Below are 22,949 nucleotides of genomic sequence, written 5' to 3' on the forward strand. Positions count from 1 at the left end.
ACAGAAGCGACTACACGACCACAATTCAACGACGGAAGCCAACGCGACGGTGGCTTCCACCACGAGCGAGTAGTTCGCCTTACTAACTTGGTGACTTGGTCACTCAGTGAGTGGTCCGTCGCGTTTAAAAAGTGATTTTACTCGACAAGTTCGGTCAATTATTCAATCGGTTATTTGTTCACGTGATCCGCAACTTCTTCGAATGGTTACCACCCTTGTGAGGATCATCGGAAAAGATGGTGATTTTACGACGATATCCAATGTAGTGGTACAAGAACAGAAAGTGTCTAAGAAAAACATTCTTTTATTTCTTTCTTTTATGTAAGTTGAATTCCTTAGCCGCGGGTGGTCCATAGCTAACCGTTTTTAACTGTCAATCGGATGATCGGAAAGACTTAAGAGTTTGATTAGTTCGCTCATGACAACAATTAAACAGTGGACTAAAAATGGATATCTTTGAAGAAGGATCGAGCTGTTTCGCACAGCTGAATTATTGCAGATGCACCAATAAGTGTCGCATTATCATTACATAATTCATTATGAACCGTCGTCGAAATATCGAGAAGTTCAGATTTGGTTTCAGACACCTCCGAAACTCAAGTTCGAAGTTATTTGCTTACGATGCAGAAATCAAATACAGTTTTGAAGGACAAATAAATAATCATATATGCGTAATATATATATAGCAATTCTATGCATTTTTTAATCAACGATGTAAAACGCAAAATGGCTATCGTTTGTAGAAACGCGTTTATTAAAGTTTTAAATAAAAATTTAAACTGACAATTATGTGAATAAGTGTGACATCGTAATGATTAAAAAATAATTAAGCATTCGAGGTACTCTTTTGTAATAAAGTACATGAACCGTCAGATGTTTTATAAGATAACGATAATTTCATAGGTGTACGATTATCGTAGAAAAACTATAAAATTTTTTTAGACTTAAAGCGTGCAAATATACAGTTTCTTAAATACGTGTATTTTGCGCTCTTTCTTTTTAAATGCCAAGGCTTTATTGGAGTAAGTCTTGATGAATGAGAATGTAATCGACATCGTTATGAATGAAACATGTGTGATTAAACAATCGTCGCGTCGAACGTGCGAATAACGGATGCTTACTTTCGTCATCAGTTATTCATCCGGCTGATCTATAAGACACCATGATATAGTATCCCGGAACTGCTGAATGGCAGAAGTGGAAAACTACGTCTCACAAACGTTCGACGAAAAAAGTGACAATATCTAATATAAAATATATGGACAATAAACGAACATTCGTAGAGATATAGAACTGTCAGTGAATTGTTGAAACTTTATTGAAATGAAGATTGTGCGACACAGAGTGTTGGTCCATTTTTCATTTGCAATTTTGAGCAAGAAATCGTATTTTTAATCTGTGATTTGAGACAAGTGCGTCGATCAAGAAAACGGAAAGAGAATCGTGAAAAAAACTCACGTTTATTACGTTTCATTATATTTCCCGCGCATGGGACCGGCGAATGAGCTCGGAATCCTGTCTTCTGTCTGACATCTCGGTTCATGAGAGCCACGCAGACGTCAGTCAAGGATGTCGGACAGTTCGGATCAGCTGTCATCGCCGAACAGCGACTGCAACAGTCAGATAGGCGTCGTGCATCGCAATGCAGCCGCGCAGTACAGTAATGCGACGTCGATGTCCGGTCTGGGGTTGAGCCACCATCCCCAGAATCCGACGCCGACGTCAAACGGCAGTCCCCAGTATTCGCAGGAACTTTCTACCTGCAGCTCCGCCAGCCACCTGAACACTAATATCGTCAACATCAGCGGGCTCTCCCTCAGCACTACCAATAGCAATTTCACACCCGAACAAATATCTTGCATGTGTGAAGCGCTATCGCAGAGTCAGGATATTGAGAAATTGTCGAGGTAATTCATAAAGTGGACATTTTAATGTAAGTCGTACATAAGTTTTTCCATAATACCTCATGTATTATAATTCTTCACGCGTCTTTTTTATTGTTTGTTCAAAAAATTGTCTTCAAAGTTCTATTTTTTGCCCGAAATATTTTTAATATTTTTTGCTTCATATATAGTAAAAAGAAAAAATTTTTGACACAGATTTCTTTGGTCCTTGCCGCCTGGAGAACTGCTGCGTGGAGGCGAGAGTGTTCTGATGGCGCGTGCTGCCGTTGCCTTTCATCGCGGAGCCTATCACGAACTCTACTCGATCCTGGAAAGTCATCCCTTCTCGCCACGTCGTCACCCTGAACTTCAGCAAATGTGGTTCAAATCGCACTATCGCGAGGCCGAGAAAGTTCGCGGTCGACCATTGGGTGCCGTCGACAAATATCGATTGCGCAAAAAGTACCCGCTACCGAAGACGATTTGGGACGGCGAAGAGACAGTTTACTGTTTCAAAGAACGATCGAGAAACGCCCTGAAGGAATGCTACATGAGAAATCGGTATCCCACGCCGGACGAGAAGAAAAATCTCGCGAAGAAGACCGGCCTGACACTAACTCAAGTATCCAATTGGTTCAAGAATCGCCGGCAGCGAGATCGCACGCCGCAAAGCACGAGAGCGTAAGTATTTTGTATAAATTATAAATTTTACGCACACTTACACATACTATGAAGACGCCAGAAGAATTAAAATTTATTAATTTTTAATTGACTTGCAAATATATTTTATATGGAAATGGTCTCATACGCGTAATTCTATTTAACTTGAAACGACTTTTTTCTACGAATGGAAAAAAGGAAAATAGTCAATAAAATTAATTGAAATAGTTTCAATTTGTCTGACGAGACACTTAGCTTGGGTGCTTATAATCTATACAAGCAAGGACTTACACTTTATTGTATATTAATTAATTTTGTTGTCATCGATTTTTTAACTTCTGCCATCACTAGTGAGTAAGATATATTTAAAATGTATCTCGATACAGATACGTGTAAAAAAATATATCTAGATACAGATATGCACAAAATGTACTGAATAATTCTTTTATCTTTATTAATATTTTTGTTTATATTACGATTTTATTCGTTAGTCTTAACACGTGAAAAATGCCTCAAAGATCGTCACTAACTAACTATTTCGTCACGGTACTAAAATTTGACCAATGCTTAATAATCGCTCAACCGATGTTGATAACGATATGTTGATAACTTGCAGATCTTTTAAAAATTTAAAGAATTGGGCTATTTAAAAAAATGTGAAAATGTATCTGCAAATGTATCTAAAAAAAGCAACCATGTTTTGTATCTAGACACAAATATAGATACTTCAATTCGAATATATCTCAGATACAGACTCAGATACACAAAATGTATCTAGATACATATATCTACTACTCAAAACTGGTCATCACATACTAATTTGTTGAAAGAATGTATAATTACTAATTATACATCATTACTAATTGAGAAGAGACATTTTTCCATGGGAAAGAAACATATGTGAAACAAACGTATACTTAGGTAACCATGGGGAATCTTTGTTCTTTTAACAATAAGAGAAATATAATTCCATTCAAAAGAAATATGTATCCGTCCTAAATTAACGAGTTTTATTTGTTTAAAAAAAAATACATTTTTGATTATTTGAGCCTCGCAGCATGGATTGAGACGTCAAAAGCGAAAAAATGTATGCTGAAAATTTGTGCGTACCATTTTTAGATAAAAAGATATTTCAATGAAACAATACTACAAAATTTATTAGCAACTTGTAAAATTGTTCGCAAATTATCCTTTTTTCTTAACAGTTAATCAACAGTAGTAAAATAATTGAAACATCAGACTTTATCATGCGGAATAACTGCGCACATGCAAGTACCAGATGGACCTCATATTACGGTTCTTTTACAGCTGTTGATTGATTATAAAGGGAAAAAATTAATTTTCGGACAATTTTACAAGTGTGCTAAAAAATTTTGTAGTATTGTTTCTTTAAAATATCTTCTTACTGAAAAATAGCACGCATTAATTTTCAGCATATGTTTTCTCGCTTCTGAAGCTACAATTTCGACGTGGTCGATGAAGATCAAAGAGCCTTAATGCACTGTAAAAAAAATATGTAAAATTACATAAATAATAAATGTAAAATTACATGATAAATAATGAAAAGGTAAACATTTTTATTATTTATCATTAATTTTACACTTATTATTTATGTAATTTTACATATTTTTGTGTAATATATTACATATTTTTTTACAATGTGACAATGAGACATAACAAAAAACAAAGCCGCCTTTCTAGACCTTTTTCTAACACGAAAACAATTCAAGCACATATATTATTATAGTATATAGTATTAATTATATACTATTATAGTATATAATATTATAGTATATATGCTATTAACTCGAAAAAAATATTTAAAAAATCAGAAATTAATTTGAGACATTAATATGATTCTATAACGTATTGCAATAAGAACATAATTATTATTGGAGAAAATGGATTATATCGTTTTCATTAAGGAGCAAACAAATAGATTAATAATTTTTGATAAAATTCAAATTATGATTATATTGAGTTCTACGTTCAAGAAAAGACCAAACAAAGCACGCATAAAACGCTTTTTTTTGTAATCAAAAATTAGTTTACTCACATCTATAATATACAATTTTTTATGTCCTGCAACCGCAGAAATATTTATAAAACTCAAAATGATAATCGAGCGATGATATAATCATGAGACATTCTTCAGGGATCCGATGTTGTTCGGTTCTCCAGTGTGATTATCTAATCCGCGGGCTTATCTAATTAATGTCTGTGTCGTGTTGACGTCCTTTGTGGCGATTACGAGCGAGGAAGGGGAGGGAGAGAGAATAAGGTCTGGCAGCCCTATACGTAACACTGGGGCTTGTTATGTTACGTGCGAGATTCATTGGTAAACGATACACCCGAGAGAAAAGCGGCGGGAGAGACGTAAAAAAGAAATACAGACGGAGTCACGCTTAGATAATGCCGGACGCGTGTTCAGCCGTTTATTGACATAACGCAGGGGATAGAGTAAATTACGATAAGATCGGGCAACGTAGACTTAATCTCTTGGGATCGAGACGCACAAGATTCGAAAGTGAAATTCTTGGGAGCGACGTATCAAAATCCATCGCTCAAAGAGAAATCTGTTTACTTTATTTTATAATAATATAAAATTACAGTATTACATAAATAATAATAAATGTCAAATAAATTAGATTAAAGTTTATATTCACATATATAACATATAATTAAAGAAATGATAACAGAATGAAGAAATGATGCATACTCTCTTGAGTTATTTCTTAAAAATCAGTGAAAATATCATTGATTATATCAGACAGTGAAAATACATTTTGGTCTTTCGTCTCTTGTTTCACTGATTATAACAGTATAATTTTATTTAAAAACATCAACTACTATCACTAACTTATTCTTCATAGTGAGATTTTTCAGTGATATACTTGTGACTGCAGAGATCACCGCTTAGGAGTGATAATACACTGATTTCAATTAAAAGAGTTGGAAATAAATATTTGCTTTTAAATATATTTATCATTTTTAAATTGTGCCTGTATTCTTCATGATTATTTTGAAGAATTTTTCAACAAGATTCTCTTCGGGAAAGAAATTTCTGACAAAATACTCCAATTTGTCGTCTCGTCTCCGAAATATTGACTTGTACTACTTAAAAATCTAATAAGGGAACTTAAACGTGTTAAAACTTATACGTTTTTCTGTCGATAAGAGGGACGAAATTTGCATGGCTTCTCGTGGGTCTGATAGAGCGGTAGTAAGGCCCGGCAACAAGGACAGAAAGAGAGAAAGAAAAAGAGAACGAGAAAGACAGAGTGTGGGCCGTGACCGTCGCGGCACCGTCGCGTAGCCATAACAACGCCTGCGTTCGTTCTCCATTCTTTTCTTCTCGCGCACGCACGAACTACGCATAACGCGCCAGAAATTCACGCAGCACACGCATATATCGTGTCACCTTTGCGCGTGTCAGGGGTATACCATATGTCTGCGTGTATATATGTATACACGCGACGTCAGCCATCGCTCCGGCATCAGAGATATTCGGTTGACCAGCAGCCAATTCTACCCTGATTGATCTCGATGCTGTTCTCTTTCGTCACTCGTGTCTTCATTTCTTTCTTCACTCTGGCCAATTTTTTAATAATTTTTCAGCTAATGGGTTTTGGATGAGAACAGAGAACACGTCGTCTTCTTAGAAACGAATAATAAAATCTGTTACATTCGAAATTCGCGATGAGAAAATATGTGAAATGTTGACTCTCGGTTGCATAAAAGGGGATCCCTTTATAATATATTTTTCAAAGACTTTAATAAAATTTTTTCTCGATAATTTTTATAGAGGTATCTTCAAAACTTTCTCTATTCTTTAACAGTATGCAAATATTTTTAAAGTTATGATTCTAAGAAATTAATTTTCTCCTGAATTATTAGAAATCTTTTTTTTAGAAACTCTCTGAAGAATTAATTAACAAAGATCAAAGCTATTTAATCTAATCTACGTTTTTAAGTCTCTCTACTGATTGATAAAAAAATCTTAAAAAAAAAAAACTTATCGAGCTTGAGGCTTTGAGCTTTAAGGGAGCCAAATAATATATAGTTTCTCGCTAGAGACTGATTTTTGAATTTTCAAACGAGATTATTCGCGCGTAACTTTTTACGTAAACTTCTCGCAACCGTTCACCATCATTTCCTCTCCTTTTGAGAAAACAATTCTTCGTGGCAGAGAACCAAGTTGAACTTCCTCCCTTTTCCCGTCCTTTAGCGTCCTCCCGTCTCGAAGGCTCTAGGAAAAGGAAACGCGACGCCCCATTACCGTTTTATGATGCAGTTTCGGTTTACATCTCGCGTTTCACCATTGAGCTGTTCGCACTACCAATAGTTTACTACATAAAGGCCACGGCCGGTCCTCTGCCGCTACCTCGATTTATCTTTACGTGTAAGAACGAGGACGCGCCTTCTTCCTCGTTAGATCGAGAAGCACCAGGTCACGAACGGGGACGATGCAAATAATACAGCTTATAAATACGATTCTATCTGATAATTTCTAAGTGACTCAACTTTCCATGACTAAATTTGAATACGGATTCTTTTGATTTGTTTGAATCATGCGCGCGAAATTGCCGATAGTCAAATTGATTTATCACATTCATATATTCTAAAAGAATCCAAGTTTTCCAAGTTACGTGTCCACTTGTTACAACATAACACAGGCGACGTTAATAGCCTTCTGGAAATATTATCGAAATGAGCCCTAAAATTTCTCTCTTCCCTCCTTGCTGCTGGGGACCTAGACTCCCATTTACCAGGCCGGAGAAAGGGATTCGGGGTACGTAGGGCGTTACACGCAGGGCGTATTTCTTCAAATACCAGACCTTGAAACGCGGCCATAAAAATGCGCGGCTCGACGTTCGCGTTAGGCGAAGAACGCGGGTGTGGAGGAGAGTAACAGAAGAGCAAGGCTCAAAGGCAACTCATGGTCATGGGCGGAGTTGCTCTTGCACATGGACCACCGTGCCTGACGCACACGCGGGCGCAAGCGCGAATGCGTGAGCACGTCAGTTTCGCGGTTTCCACGGCAGCAACGTGTATATAGATATAGAATAATAACGCCGAATAAAACAAGATGATCGTCACCATAGCGTCCTCGTCCACGTCATCGTCATTGTCTTTGCTCTGACACTTTTTCGTGCAATAAATCAATTTGATTCACTCGTAAAATTTTTTTTAGAAAGACAATAGAAGAAATCCTTTCTTTTACGTCCTTAGGGAATCTGCCCAAGAGTTAGCAAGTGTTTAAAAATCCTTTTTTTTGCGAGTTTTAAAACAAAACACACGTGTGCACGCAATGTGATTTTGAAAAGATGGACTTTTTCGAGAAGATTTATGAGCAAAATTATTAGGGCCTCCGTTTTTCTCACATACTTCAGGCCCTTTGTCTCCGAGGAGTGATTAATTTGTTTTTTTAGTCCTTTTCAAAATTTCGTTAACGAGCATTTAACAGTTCAAATTTTAACTGCTCGTAAAAAATAACAATGGAATCTTAAAAAAGCTCTAGCTAAAACATCAAAATTATTTTGCTTTGTAAAATTTTGTACATTAAAATATATACGACAATTCGAATGAAGAGGACGAGTATAATGCTTATATGTAATTTAATGGAAACTTAATTCAGAGATGAGATAATTTAGCATTAGTTTAGATAAAATTTGATGACATATAAAACAGGCCTACTTAGACAGTAAGACTATAAAAATATATTTCACAAAAAAATACTTTTTGTATACAAAGACTCTAATATCGTAATCTATTTGTAGGGACATGATGCCACTAAATTGCCAAAGCACTACCAACAGTACGATTAATAGCGCGGTGAGCAATGGCGGCAGCATTCAGTCGTTGCAAAGCATCGATTCCGACAGTCCGAATCTTACGATGTCACCTCTATCGACTATGGGTATGTCTCCAGTCGCTATGAATCCATGCAGTCCGATGGGCATGAGTCCCATGGGACCTCATCATGGATATGCTACTCCGGTTACGCCGTCGTCCGTTCACACCGCGCATCCGCATAATGGTGGATTAAGCCCCATGAACAATGTTAAAGCTCTTTGCTATGGACGCAGCGTGTATGACACAGGTATATTAAACATTCGAAAAATATCAATCCTTCTCTTTATTGGAATATATATGATATTATGTGTTTATGTACTTTTAACACGATATAAGCCTGACTTAAAAGTTTTATTCCTAGTTTGTCAATTTTATATTTGTCTACTTATTTAATTACTCGGTTACTTTGTAATTATTCGGGTAAAAAATTACTATCGTTTATACTCTTCTATATACAGGGTGTATACTCAAATCTTATAAATAAATTCCCTGAGGATTCCATGATTTTTCAGGTACTTTTGTTCAAAATTGCAGGTAAAATTAAAATATTTAAAGAAATTTTAAATACAATTTCAAAACAAATTAATTTTTATTATATATAATTTTTTAACATAAATAAAATATTTTTAATATAATATAATATTATATATTATAATAAAATGTATTTTAATATTAAAGAAGCATTTTTTTAATTCCCTGAGTTTAAAACAAATTCCATGAGTATTCCAGGATTTCTCAAGGTAGAAAAAAATTCCCTGCGAATTCCAGGTTTTTCCCGTGAGTATACACCCTCAACACCCTGTATATATATTTGAATGTTATTATTCTAATCTTTAATTTTTTTAAACCCGAGGAAAAGACGTGGAGCAGAGCTCGGTCTACTACTCCAGCCACTCCAGCATGCATCATCAGTATTACCAGCAGACTCATCATGAAATGATGTCCAACTCCCATCATCATCATCATCATCAGCAAAGCGTGCCAGCCGGTTACGAGATCATGCTGCCGCCACCTCAACATTCGATGTGACCAACAGACTACGAGAGTGACCGAAATAATCATGGCCAGAGCGACGACGTGCTTGCACGTATACACGCTTTCGCCTGATTTTATTGCTTTTTCTTTCGTCTCGATTCGAGTCAGATCGCAATAAAGAATCGATAATCGAGTGGAAAATTTAAAAACGTTCTACAATCAGATGACGCACTCTCGTAGTCTTCCTTCATCATATTCATTGTCTTCAAAAAATTTACTTAAAAGAATCGAATAATGTCTATGTGCATTATGCGTGAATGTATGATATGTTCTGATAATCCTTACATGAATGTATGTAGGTTTTCTGGGTTATGCAATTTAGAGTATTTTGAAAATAATTGATTTTTCTATTTTTTTGAAAGATGGATAAATACACGATAATTTTCGATGCATTCCGTTTCATGCATAATACGCATAGACTGCATTTAATGTGTTGCGTGCATTGATATCTTATTAATGCGCACGATGCACTTGAAAACGGAATGGCTTATTTGAGCGAAAAACTACCATTAATAAAATGTTATTTGCTAATTTTTATTTTAATAATAAAGAACAAGCAGAAGAAATCAGTGATTTAATTATATTAATAATTATAATTATATTAATTTAATTATACTAATTAAGTAGTAACAACAAAAATGATATAAAAAATGATTTAAATTTAAATGATTAAATTATTAATAAATTAATTAATATATTTAATATTCATCGTTACACAGTTGAAAAGTTTCTATTAAATCTAACAAATATCACATGTCTCAAACGGTCCACAGAAATTTTTGTGTTAATTTAATATAATACGGATATGTTAAATGGAAACACAGTACTGTGTTAATATTTTAACACCAAATAAATGCAAAACTTCAAGTAATTTAAAATAAATTTTGTGTAAAATTAATATAGTTTTAATGTAAAAATTAACTAAAAATATGTTGATTTTATCATTCTCACTTATATTATAAAATTATATTATAAAATAAAAAGCTAACATTTTTTCTGTAAATTTTAACAGATCTTGTCACTAATAAAACAGAACATATTTATTATTTAAAATTAAAAATAGATGCCCATTGTGTTATTTTTATATCTTTTTTCAGTTGTTTTAATAATTTAATATTTAAGTTTAATTAACACAATAGTAATATGTTGAGTTAACACATAAATGTATTAAATATTTAACACAAAAATTTTAACCAGGACTGTTTTTAACAAGAAAATACAAATTTTTTTACTGTGTAGTGATGTAGTGGAGAGATTATTTTTAATGAAAAAATTAAGAAATTATGTTGAGCGAGTTGTAAAAAATATAAAAGATGTTATTAAAAAAGTATTATCAAAAAGTATTATTAAAAAAGTATTATATAATTAGGAATTTGATCAATTTATATCCATTATTTCTATTTGCAATCTAAAGAACCAAAGGCGCCTTTTCCGCAGACTCATCAACTACGCATCATAAGCTTCGCGTCCGTGAACTGCAGCAGCTGATGCATGTTGAAATAATGGAAATTTAAGTAATTCTGTACACTATCAATACGCGCATTGAGAAAGGATCGGTTCTCTAGTCTATATATGCGCATTATGCGTAAAATGGACTTTTTAATAAAAAAATAGGTTGTATTAATGCAATAAAAAAAGATATAAAATTTAGATATCAAATGCGTACAGAACACACACACGCATCCACATCAGATAAAAAAATTTAACATCTATAAATTAAAAATGTGATTATTATATCAATTTTATAATTATATCAATTTTTTAAAGTAGGGAATGCTTTCGAGTTTAATATATGGAAACTATATGAAAAATATTTGAATTATAAAATTGCAACTTTCTGAAATGTAAATCGAAAAATTTTAATCCGTTATGGTTTTTCACTTTTAATATCGAAAAAAATATCTTGAAAATGAAAATTTACAGTGTAACCTATAAATAATTAAACGTTTATACGTGCAACCAAATGTCCACGAAACCATGGAATGGACACGTTTAACCAATGAGGAGACGAGAATATACTTAAAAGACTTGGGAGGAGCTAAAAAACTGGTTTCATTTCGCGCACCCTTTCTTAATGTATTCCCATACGCGATACGCGGTGTTCCAGCTGCTCTTAATTTCTCTGAGAATACACATACAAATGGTATTTACTTCTTCATATATTTATATTCTCAGACATTTTATAGAGAGATGAGAAATCTGTGGTTTAAAGCATCAAATTGATTTTTAATACTTGTAAATTCAAATACAATTTAAAATTTGAATACAAAAATGGATTAAAACTGATTTGTGTATATTAAATTAAGTAAATTAAAGTAACTTATTCTTTCTCGCATCAACAGATTTAAATTTCAACTTTTCTTCATTGAAAATTGTATAATGGATGTTATCATAAAATTAATTTCTAATTTTGAAGATTATAAATACTCTTCAGAAATAAACTTATTTTATGATTTAAATTAATTGATTTATTTTATATAATAAAATGTCGATTATGTATGAAGAATCCTTATCCTCAAATGTATGTAAGGAAGATGTTTACCAGACAGTACCGTGTCCAAAATTAGTGCATAAGACATCTTTAAGATGTTTTTAAGATGTCTTTAGGATATCATCATAAGATTTCTTAAAGATTTTTTAATGATGTCTTATGCACTAATTTTGGACGTGATGCTATCTGCGTTATTTCACGTGAAATATACGATATATTTTTGGCGTCATATAAGATGTTGATGTTTTACGTACTATTGTAAATTGCTACGAAAAAATCGCAAAATCCGTTTATAGAGAAGCTTCTGGTGAAGTTCACACACACACACACAGAAAAAAAGAGAAAAAGCAATTAGCAAGTAGCGCAGCTGAGAAAAATTGTGCTACCTATACTTTTCATTATTAATTGTATATAGCCGAGAAAGGTATACACGATATTAAACGGATTATGTATGTAATGTATATAATGTCAAGAAATAACGATGTATTATGAATCACTGGCTTTTAATAAATAGACCTGTGACTATTGATATGAATCCTGTTCTTTTATTCTGGCATATCAGTTGTCCTTAGGCATTTTGATTTAATCGTCAAAACTATTTGTTTAAGTTTAAACTATCAAAAAATTTATAACTATTGAAAATAAAGCTAGAACTCTCAATTATTTTTGATTTTCCATGAAATGATATGTCAGCTTCATATATATACGAAAACTTGTACAGCAGTTGTCAAATTCATTATCAGAAATTAATCGAAATAATACAAACAATCTCTCACAGATAATATTAGTGATATCTATATGAAATCAGTATTCCTAATTGTATGTTAACAAAAAAAAGAAAAGAAAGAGATGAAAAAAAATTTGAAAAGAGTATATTTTTATTTTACAAACTTTTAACATTATGAAAAAATGATCTACATTATAAAGCACATTTTTGGATAAAATTATTTAATTTGTTAATAAAAATATACTTCTTTCTACATATTTTTATTCGTTATCGTTTAAAAATAATTAATTTTCTGTTGCTCGATTGAGAGCATTTTAGAAATTTAATAAAGATATTTTTTTATATTTAAATCGATAAATATGCTATAATATGACCGATAGTACGTGTGTGTTTGCACTTAATACTTAATTAATAGATAAATATTGTATCATTTTATATATTATTTGAATCTGATCCATTAGCTATACAAAATGACTTTATAATTCTGAATATGTCATAATACTATCAAAAACTGTCATAAACTGTTAAAAGTATTAATCAAGTTTAAAATATATTACACAACATATTATTTAAAACATATTATTATTATTATTTACAATGTATTACTATTTTGATTTTTTAAACATATTACATTTAAAATATAATTATCACTTTATTAACGTTTTATTAATATTTTTTACAGAAATCAGCTCATTGAAGCGTTAATTTGCTAATTAAATCTTAAATTAATAATATATTATAAATAATAATGCGTTTTAAATAATATGTTACTTTAAACTCGATTAATATTTTTGACAGTTATCAGCTGATATGTGTCAAAAAATATTAATCGAGAATAAGTTATTATAACATATTATTTACAACCTATTACTATTTTTATTTTTATTACATATTATTATTTTAAAATTTAATTATTAAATTAACTTTTAATAATATTTTTTGACAGAAATCAGATTAAAACGTTAATTTACTAATTAAATTTTAAGATAATGTGTTACAAAAATTAAAATAATATATTTTAAATAATGTTAAATGTATGTTTTAAATATATATTTCTATGCGATCGATTTTATGTGAACATAAAATATAAATGAAAATAAAGTCGCCAGATTTCTGCTCTTCTGTTCTTTCTGTTACTACACGGAATACAGTAATGTAAGAATATTAAGAACAATACTTAAGTCTTTTCGTTTGTTTTTCATACTTTGCAATAACATAAAAAATTACTAAGTAATTTATTCACTTGTTCCACAGTATATCATTATTTACAGAACAAGAATTAGTGTTTTATTATCATTATGTAAAACTGTTTAAAATTTTCTATAAAAAAAGAGTAAAATTTCCCACAAAATATCAATGTATACGGTGCTATAAGTTTTTCTGCATTATAGTAAATTCCTTACCTTCTATTTGTTTTTCTTTTCGGAATATACATATCAAGAAAAATATTTGCAGAAGTCACAAAGAGACAAATTTCTTAACTATTTTGTTCAAAATTGCGCTCCAGTTAATTACTGGTATTTAATCTATTTATACAAATAATGTATGCATGCACACTCACCGATGATGCGTACCAGTAGAGCTCTATATTGTTCAAAGCGATCTATAACATAAAATACACAAATTATATGCATATAAATGAGTTTCCAAACAATTAATTAATTAAATTCCCAATTATTAATAACAGTCATAATTACATTAATTAATTATTTGAAAAAGTTAATAATGCGCAATCAAACTTATTTGTACCGTAAAATATATTTAATAAAATTACGTCATAAAAATTATTAATTATTTTTTTAAATCTAAATTTATATAAAATATAATAAAATTTAATTTTCCAAAGTAAGTTAAATAATTAAAAATTGTAAAATAATATCAAAATTATATACCTATATTATATTTTACAATATACCTAATTAGATTATATATATATATATATATATGTATATAAAATACAATTTTTTTATTGTCTAATTTTTTTATTTTTTTGTAAATTATCTTAAATATCCACATTTATTTTTATTCTCTCAATTTTTTAAATTTTATTCGAAATTTATTCTTAATATTAACTAGTTTTAAACTTTATTTTAATAAAAAATTAGATATTAAATTTAATATTTTTTAAAATTATAATCTGCTTACCACATGATTGCTCTCCCGTTGCCCAAACCTCCCCCAGGCCTGGACCTCCTCTCCTTCCACCTTTTTTGTTCGTACTTTTGACACTTACATTAGCACGCGCTCGTGAAAATACAATAACAACGAAATAATCGCACGGTACTTTGAACGACACTCTCGATGTTAACCGTACATGATTCTGCCACGGTACTTCCGATTTTAATCGCGCGATTCTTTGTGTGGAACTTCCGACATTTGTACGTGACTTTTCATGCGACACTCCCGAATCGTACACACATTTTATGCACTTTTGTTAATTATATGCGACGCATATTTGAGAGAACAACACGCGACAATTATAATTATACAAAGCTACGATCCACGGACGCGACGTACGAAATTCACGCGCAGGAATGCGCGGGAAGTCGCAGTGATGGCAACTGTCTAAATAGAAATTATCAGTCTTGCAACTTGCAAGTAATCGATCATTGAATAGATCGATTAACAAAGAGCGCTTTACTCGATGTGACAATAGGTGTTTCCTCTTGCTCCGGAACGGATGTTTTTTAAGGTATCTTTTCACGAACCGCTGAAACCGATTGTTTGAGCGACAAAATAATCACGTAACATAACTTTTGTCGCTGAATTAAAGAGCGATAATTTTTGTACATGAAAAGGATAGCAGCGCGACAGAATGGAAAGTTGAGCGTTTAAGCAGTAAATGCTATGTAGTTGAACCCTTATAAAAATTTATCACTAGTAACGCCAATTTATCACTTATTTCGAGTATTTAAATTACTGTATGTCAATATTTTAATAAGTAATTAATTGGCGTTACTAGTGATAAATTTCTAAAGGGAACTGATTCAAACTACAAAATTGTTGATGCTGGATTACGATCGTCAAATTTGTCGCTTCAATCAATTGTTTTAGCGGCACGTGAAATTGCACCTTTAATACAAGAGTAAAATGTATCTTTCTCCCGATTAAAATATTCGAAGCACTTTTCACACACAGTAATAGCTTTTGCAGACCAGCGCGAAAACGCGACGCGCGATAGCCAATGAGCGTACGGCTTTTCTCTATAAACTAGCTGGCACTCTCTATGTTAATCGATCTTTTCAATGACTAAGTTGGCATTATTGTACCGCTGTAAATCTAGCACGGAAATTTGGCGCGTCGCAGCAAGTGTCGGTAGGTTCGTATATTGTTAATATATAATTGACGATAAAGATGTATCATCACAATTAACACAGTTGTCTATTATCCCACTAATTTAATAATCGATAGATGTAATAATCAATGCGAATTATATCTTCATTCTAGTCGCGATCGCGTTTGTTAGAACAGAAATATTCGACAATAAATAATCCACGCATTTTGTTCGCATATACATGCTTAATATGGGTTTAATATTTCCGTGAGATTTGAAGGAAAAATAGTGCGTTGTGTGTCACATTTTTCGAAATACAAGCAGAAAAGTATACCAGAAGAAAATTTAGGATTATTGCAACTGATAAATTCGGTATTATTGCAAGTATAAATCTCCATTATTATTTTAACAGTTGGCATCACTGCGGCGACTTCCCGCGTATTTTATTCTAACAGAGTTGGCACTACTGCGACGATCCCGCGTAAATTTCGTGCATCGCGCCGCGCGCATCGTAGTTTCGTATAATCGTAATTGCCGCGTGTTGTTCTCTCAAATATGCGTCGCATATAATTAATAAAATGCATAAAATATGCACATAATTAAAATCGGGAGTGTCGTATAAACAGTCATGTACGAATGTCGGGAGTTCCGCACAATGTATTCGCGTGATTAAAATCGGGAGTGCCATGTATAGAATCACGTATGATTAATGTCGGGAGTGTCGTATGATTATATTTTATTTTGTTAATTAATGCGTGTGTATGATTGTATTTTCGCGATCGTGTGTTATGTAAGTGCCAAAAGTACGAACAGAAAGAGATGGAGGGAGAAGAGAGATCCGGGCCCGGGGAGGTATCGGGCAACGGAGGAGCAACCATGTGGTAAGCAGATTATAATTTTAAAAATATTAAATTTATTATCTAATTTTTATTAAAATAAAGTTTAAAATAAGCTAATATTAACAATTAATTTGAAATAAAATTTTAAGAAATTTTATATATATATATATATATATATATATATATATAATTTTGATGTTTTACAATTTATTTAACTTGCTTTTTAAAAATGAAATTTTATTATATTTTATATAAATTTAGATAAAAAAATATAATTAAGTTTAATAATTGTTTTTACGTAATTTTATTAAATATATTTTACAATACGAATAAAAATTTAATTGCGCATTATTGACTTTTTCAAATATTATTTTGAAAACTATTTTGTATATATATAATGTATTTTTTATGTTATATATAGATCGCTTTAAACTGTAGAACTCCGCTGCTACACATCATCGGTGAGTGTGCATGCATAAATTATCTGTATAAGTAAATACTGTATAAATATGGACCAGTAATTAACTAGAGCGCAATTCTTAAAACAGTTAAGAAATTTGTCTCTTTGTGACTCCTGCAGATTCTTCTTTATATTATATTTCGAAAAAAACCAATGAAAAATAAACAATTCAAAATAAATTTTACTCAACAGAAAATATATGTTCATCTTCTTCTTTAATTTATCTGAAAAAAGATCAGGTAAGGTAAATTTATCAAGAGGTTGATAACAACCAGTCCTTAAAGAGGCAATAATAAAAATAGTCTGTTCACATATTAACAATTTTATTTATAATCTCGGTTTGTTTAACATACAAGAGCTATTTCACAACATTGCGCATCCAGTATGTATAGTTGTATAATATACGTATATGTTATAGATAAATCTAAGTTATACATTGATATGATCACGTTACAGGGATTTTGTACAAAGAGCGCACAAGTACAATATATACTACTCGATTTGTTCATAACTGCATTCACAAAAACCGATTCGATTCCAAAAACTGTTAATCTCTTTCATCTACTTTCTATCTTGTATCTCAATAATCATCCTGGTGTCCTCCTATACGTATATAGATAACTACGAAAAAGTGTACACGAATAGTACATGATTTTATTTTTTTTCAAAATTTTTTTTCGTTATAATTAAAAAATTAAATCTCTCAAGTCTTAGTATTCAGTAGCAAGAAATACTTTTAAGATCGTGCTAATCATTTCGAACTTAATTAAAATTGTAAATATATAAACAAGTAAAATATAAAAAATGTAATAAAAGTATAAAATAGAAACTATAAATATATTTAATTAAAATATTTAGTTAAAGATATATAAAATTAATTCTAAAAATTTATAAATACGCGAGATGATAGTGAAAACTATTGTATGTCCTTTTAATAGCAATTTTTTTTAATCAATTTAAGAATGATTTCTTCTTAGCAAAAATGTGTCAAAAAATCAATAATGTTATCAAATTATAAACGAATTAAACAAGAAGGGCTTTGTGAAGTTAAAAAATTATAAAAATTCTAATCTTTAATTAATTTTTGATGGAATTCATTTTATTAATAAAATTTTAATTTCAGATTTACTTACAAAAATATAATGTTTAAATTATACAGTGGAAAAATTATATGTAATTAAAAACTTATGAAAAATGATTTTTTCGATATTTTTGTTGAGAAAGAAATCAACTTCAAATTGACTAGAGCATCTATTACCGAGATCCTAATAGTTTTGAAATATCGTACATATTGTCTCCATTAAAATAATACAAAATAATATCTGCATCTAAGACTATTCTGTACATCTTTTTCGGGACACCTTACACATTAGGCTGTTTTTTTGCGATGCGAATAATTGGATATCTAGCGCGGGATATAAAATATGTTCCCATCGTATATACCATGTGATGTCTTAGTTACAAATTTTCTATAAATATGACGTAAGTATTTCAATTTTTTTATGGGATGCGAATAATATATTTTATTTCTGTCTCAATTATATAAATTTTATGTGATTGCAATTTTATTTTATTTTAAAAACATTTTAATAGATTCACGCAATTAATGTCACAATGTGACATTTGCGTTCCTTTTAAATTTTCGTCGCAAATGCGATTTGCCTTTTTGTAGACAAGCCCGACGAAAAAGCAGACCACATTTAATCTTTCTAATTCCTTTTTTCTCAACACAATTTAAATATATCTTTTACCGGAGAATAACAAAAGTAACGGTTGAAACAGGAAGTCAGGAATAAATGAAATAATGATTGCGGCGTTATAACAATAGCTCTCAAATCCTGTGGGCATTTATATGCTACAAAATTTCTCGGAAAAATTACAAACTCTTTTTGCAAAACGCGCAGACGAATGTCCAATTATCGTCTATCACAAATTTTATTGTATATATACTGTCCGTTATGAATTGGATTCGTCGTCAAAAACCGCGTTACGTGCTAAATTATATCATTACACTATTGTTATCATTAATTGTTATTGTTGCTGTCGACGTACATACTGCATACAATACAACAAGAAAAGTAATCATCCTTATAGATATATATACGCTATCCGGGTCTCTCTCTATCTCGTCGGTATACTACGTACATATTGTCTCCGAAGTACATACACACACGTGCGGAAATACAGTCTGCGGTTTATAGACAGTAAACGTATGGTGTGTGTGCGCACGGGTTGTTTGCACGATTACGTACGTGTACGTATAAATAAATCTAATGTATATAGGCTATACGATTATACATACGAGATATATAAGACAAGTCACATTGAAAAAATATATGTATGTTTTAAGTAGGAAGGAAGAGAAGACGCGAGCTACATACGTGCGTTCGTATATAAGCACATGGATATGTCTGGTTCATTGGCGGTGGCGGGGAATCGTTCAAAGTTTTTTTACATTCTCTCGTTCAATTCGTATGTAATTTTCGAATTTCAAGTTACATTCGTTATCCTCCTACTTTCTCCTCGTCAATGAGGAATTTCCTTCATTTGGCTTCGCCGATTTTATCTGGTCTTTTCTCGCAACTTCATTTCTCGTTATTCATTCCTATCTCTGCATCTCGCAAGTTTACGTTGTGTGTATTACATTATATTATCACTGACGAGTTGTTGCCGCATGTTCCACCGCAGCGTGAAATATGTACGAACGAGAGGAGATGTGTCTATATAAGCGTGCGCTGTTAGTTAGCATCTGAAAATAATTTGGGTTCGCCACCCGAGAATTCGCAAGCCACCGGAGAAACGAACTTCCGGGCGTGTATGTACAAGCAACCGAGAAGTTACGGAACGTAATCGTGTATTATGTAACGCTATCGTGATCCGCACACCGGAGTAGTGTCTGCCGTTCGCGTTGCATCGAGCGTGTAAATCTTAAAGTTGATCGTACCGCGACAGAGTTTCGGAAGGAAACGAGAGCTTTCAGCATCAGTGTCGCTTCGGTTTCATCTTAAATCTAATCCTTTTTTTACGGTATATGTACACGTACCTCCTTCATCTCTTCGCGTTGGTGCGACGGCTTCATTCCGCGCATATAAGATTCGCAATTAGGAATTTCTCATTAGATATAAATATTACACGCTGTTGTACTCGCAGCGAGCGAGTACGAGAGACTTATATTAGTAATAAAAGGGAGACTTTACTTTTTTTACTTAATTTTATTTTTTACGAGAAACTTTATATTAATAATAAAAGGTAAAACATAGGAACAGTCTAATAACACAGTTGTTAACAACTAACCTACGATTAAGTCTATAAACTTGTTCTCACAAATCAACCGCCATAGGGTGATTTAAATAAGTCTTAAATTAATACAGAAAAATATACATTACAAAAATATATGAAAAAAATTGATATTGTAGAGTAAACAAAAAATTTCGATAATATAAATTTTTATAATATAATAAAAAATAAAAAAATAAAAGAAATATTTTTATCTCATAAGAGACAATCGCTTCTGATTGCTACAAATTTAAATATGTGCATACAGAAAAAAAGCGAATACTTTTTATATTTCATATAAACATTCGTTAATACAACACGAGATAATAATGATGGTCCAGAGATCAAGGGAACTAATACTACGGTGAAGACCTGTCTCTTTTATGATTTTTTTTTTAAATTTAAGTTAGAGTGTCCTCTACGATAGATTAACATTAATACATTTATACCTATATTAATTTTAACCGTAATTACGCTACAGTTTTTTAATTATAATTTACAAGTTACACGGTGCGTGTCATATGAAGTCTAGGGATTCAAGAGGATTCGGCAAATACATTTTATGAATTTGGTTCTCTCTCATCTCTTTCTCTTCCCTTCTCTCTTTTAAAGTTCGTAACACACACTCACTATCGCTTACAGATAATACTGAATCTACATAAAGTATTTTCAGCCGGACCCAAGAGAGAATTATGCAGTATTTCGTGCGCGATATTTGATTCTTTTCCGATATTCGCTTTATCCTTGAATTAGCGCGATGCTAACAACAGATTTATGTCTGGTAATAAACTATTGACGAGTTGTAAATCATCCGCTGCTATTAACTCTTAAAGGCATCTTTTTCATTCATCAATGTAGATGAAAGTAATTAGTGTATGTCTCGGACTTGACAAAATTCTAACTTGATAGAGTTTGTATAATTTTAGAAAGATTTTTGAAAAGTTTGTAGAATACTTTGCCGCATTTCTTTGTTTATGAACAATAAACCGTAATTTACAAATGAAAGATTCATTATTTAAGAGTTAATATAGCGATCAAAGTCACCGGCTCTTATATCGACAATCGCGTATATAAAACAGTTAGTGAATCGTTTGCATTTGCGTGTAATCGCAAAATTGTGTTCGCTGATAATCGCGCGCTCTCTTTGGGGATCAACGACAGTCTTTTACAAAGGTACGATTTTCTCGTTTCGATGCACCGGGGTGTCGTAGGCGGGCACACACTTGTAATATTGCGGCGGATATGACGCATACGAGGCTTCCGAGGGTGACAGACGGCCGCGGAATCGGTTGCGTACGATGTGGATAATCAGTAATAGGCACAGTAGCGCGAGTACGACAATTAACGTAATCGGCACTGTGCCCCAACCTCGGCTAGTGATCTGGTTAACCGTGTCGTTCTTCTCAATCGCCTGGAACAAACGAGTTTTAGAGATCGCTCTCTTTAATTGGCTATTCTCTATTAAGTACAATCTATCTTTAAAGATTTTGTGTGTTCGCAAAAAGTATCTTAGAAATAATTAAATAATTTATTTAAAACATTAATGTATATCGATATCGGCAGCGTTAAAGGAATCAATGATACTAAATTTACCGTAATCGGACACAGGGGGCAACAAGTGCCCGATTTCGGTGGCAGCGGATTACTGCAAGCCACCGAGCAGATGGTTTCTTTACAATTAAGCTGTCCGCCGGCCTCGCAAGTACACGTGGTGCAGCTGTTCGGGTGCCAAGTCGATCCCTCCGAATGCGTCTTGTTCAAATGGTCCATGCACGAAGCTCGACAGCGGCATATCTGCAAAGAGATTGTCAGTTATTCGGCGAGTAATAATTGTTGCTTTCCATTTACATAAAAAAAGAGAAAAAAATCTCACTTTTGTCCTTCTTTAACATGGATGGATTTATCCGAGTTTTGATGTAAGTGGAAAGCAACTATTAGCGCGTTATACTTACGGGACAGCCGCGTTTGTTCGTTTTGTAACCGAAACTGCATCTTTTCCTGCATCCGACAAGCGGCACGCAGCCGGCGGTGGACGGCTTGCATTCGCAGAAGGTGCAGTCGTTCTCGTCCATGACGAGGCCGCGTTCGCAGTGAAGGTCGCATTTGACCTCGGGACAGATCCTCTTGTCGTTAGACGCGTCCAGGGCGGTGTCGTTCGGCGGATAATAACGCGGCGGCGTCTGACAGGCGCACACCGTGCAACCATCCTCGTCCTTGACGAGGTCGCAGTTTAGTCCACAGTGCGGTAGTTCCGGACAAACTTTGTAATCCTCCGGTAGCACATCCGGCGCGAGGTCGACCGCCTGAGAAGACAGAAGACGGGAGTCGTCAACTCGTCGCGAGATAGATAAAACGTGCACGGTGAGAGAGAGAGAGAGGAGACCGCCGGAATTTCTCTTATCCACGAACTTCGCTCCGCGATAGTTGCGAGAAGAAATCTTACACCAG

At 32.6% G+C, this 22,949-nt stretch overlaps 2 protein-coding genes across 7 annotated transcripts in view; one reads left to right on the plus strand and one right to left on the minus strand.

Moving 5' to 3' along the window:
* Six4 (homeobox protein six4) lies at positions 1–12,454 on the plus strand. Of its 2 annotated transcripts, none has more exons than XM_029300730.2 (4): positions 1–1,907; positions 2,100–2,564; positions 8,324–8,646; positions 9,253–12,454. In XM_029300730.2, the coding sequence occupies exons 1-4, from the start codon at positions 1,570–1,572 to the stop codon at positions 9,426–9,428; spliced, it is 1,302 nt and encodes a 433-aa protein (XP_029156563.1). In that variant the 5' UTR covers positions 1–1,569; the 3' UTR covers positions 9,429–12,454. The 2 variants fall into 2 exon arrangements, with proteins under 2 accessions (XP_029156563.1, XP_029156564.1); XM_029300731.2 differs by having other exon boundaries at positions 9,259–12,454.
* Positions 12,455–17,531: 5,077 nt separating this feature from the next.
* cmpy (crimpy) overlaps positions 17,532–22,949 on the minus strand; it is a 261,260-nt gene continuing 255,842 nt past the window's right edge. For all 5 annotated transcript variants that reach the window (XM_085480231.1, XM_029300885.2, XM_029300884.2 and 2 more), the window contains 3 exons: positions 22,454–22,804; positions 22,095–22,295; positions 17,532–21,912 (listed from right to left, as the gene is read on the minus strand). In XM_085480231.1, coding sequence (XP_085336357.1) covers positions 21,667–21,912; positions 22,095–22,295; positions 22,454–22,804 — 798 coding nt within the window. In that variant the 3' untranslated portion in view covers positions 17,532–21,666. The remainder of the gene's footprint in view (positions 21,913–22,094; positions 22,296–22,453; positions 22,805–22,949) is intronic.

The sequence above is a fragment of the Nylanderia fulva genome, unplaced genomic scaffold (assembly GCF_048542155.1).
Source record: "Nylanderia fulva isolate GAGA-0341 unplaced genomic scaffold, ASM4854215v1 Scaffold14, whole genome shotgun sequence".
Lineage (NCBI taxonomy): Eukaryota > Metazoa > Arthropoda > Insecta > Hymenoptera > Formicidae > Nylanderia > Nylanderia fulva.

What these genes read in the sequence shown, in the direction of transcription:
- Six4 (XM_029300730.2), top strand. Translation starts at nt 1,570, where the DNA reads ATGTCGGACAGTTCGGATCAGCTGTCATCGCCGAACAGCGACTGCAAC. An exon ending in ACGCCGCAAAGCACGAGAGC is followed by an intron (nt 2,565 to 8,323) that starts GTAAGTATTTTG and finishes ATCTATTTGTAG; the next exon opens with GGACATGATGCCACTAAATT. An exon ending in ACGCAGCGTGTATGACACAG is followed by an intron (nt 8,647 to 9,252) that starts GTATATTAAACA and finishes TTTAAACCCGAG; the next exon opens with GAAAAGACGTGGAGCAGAGC.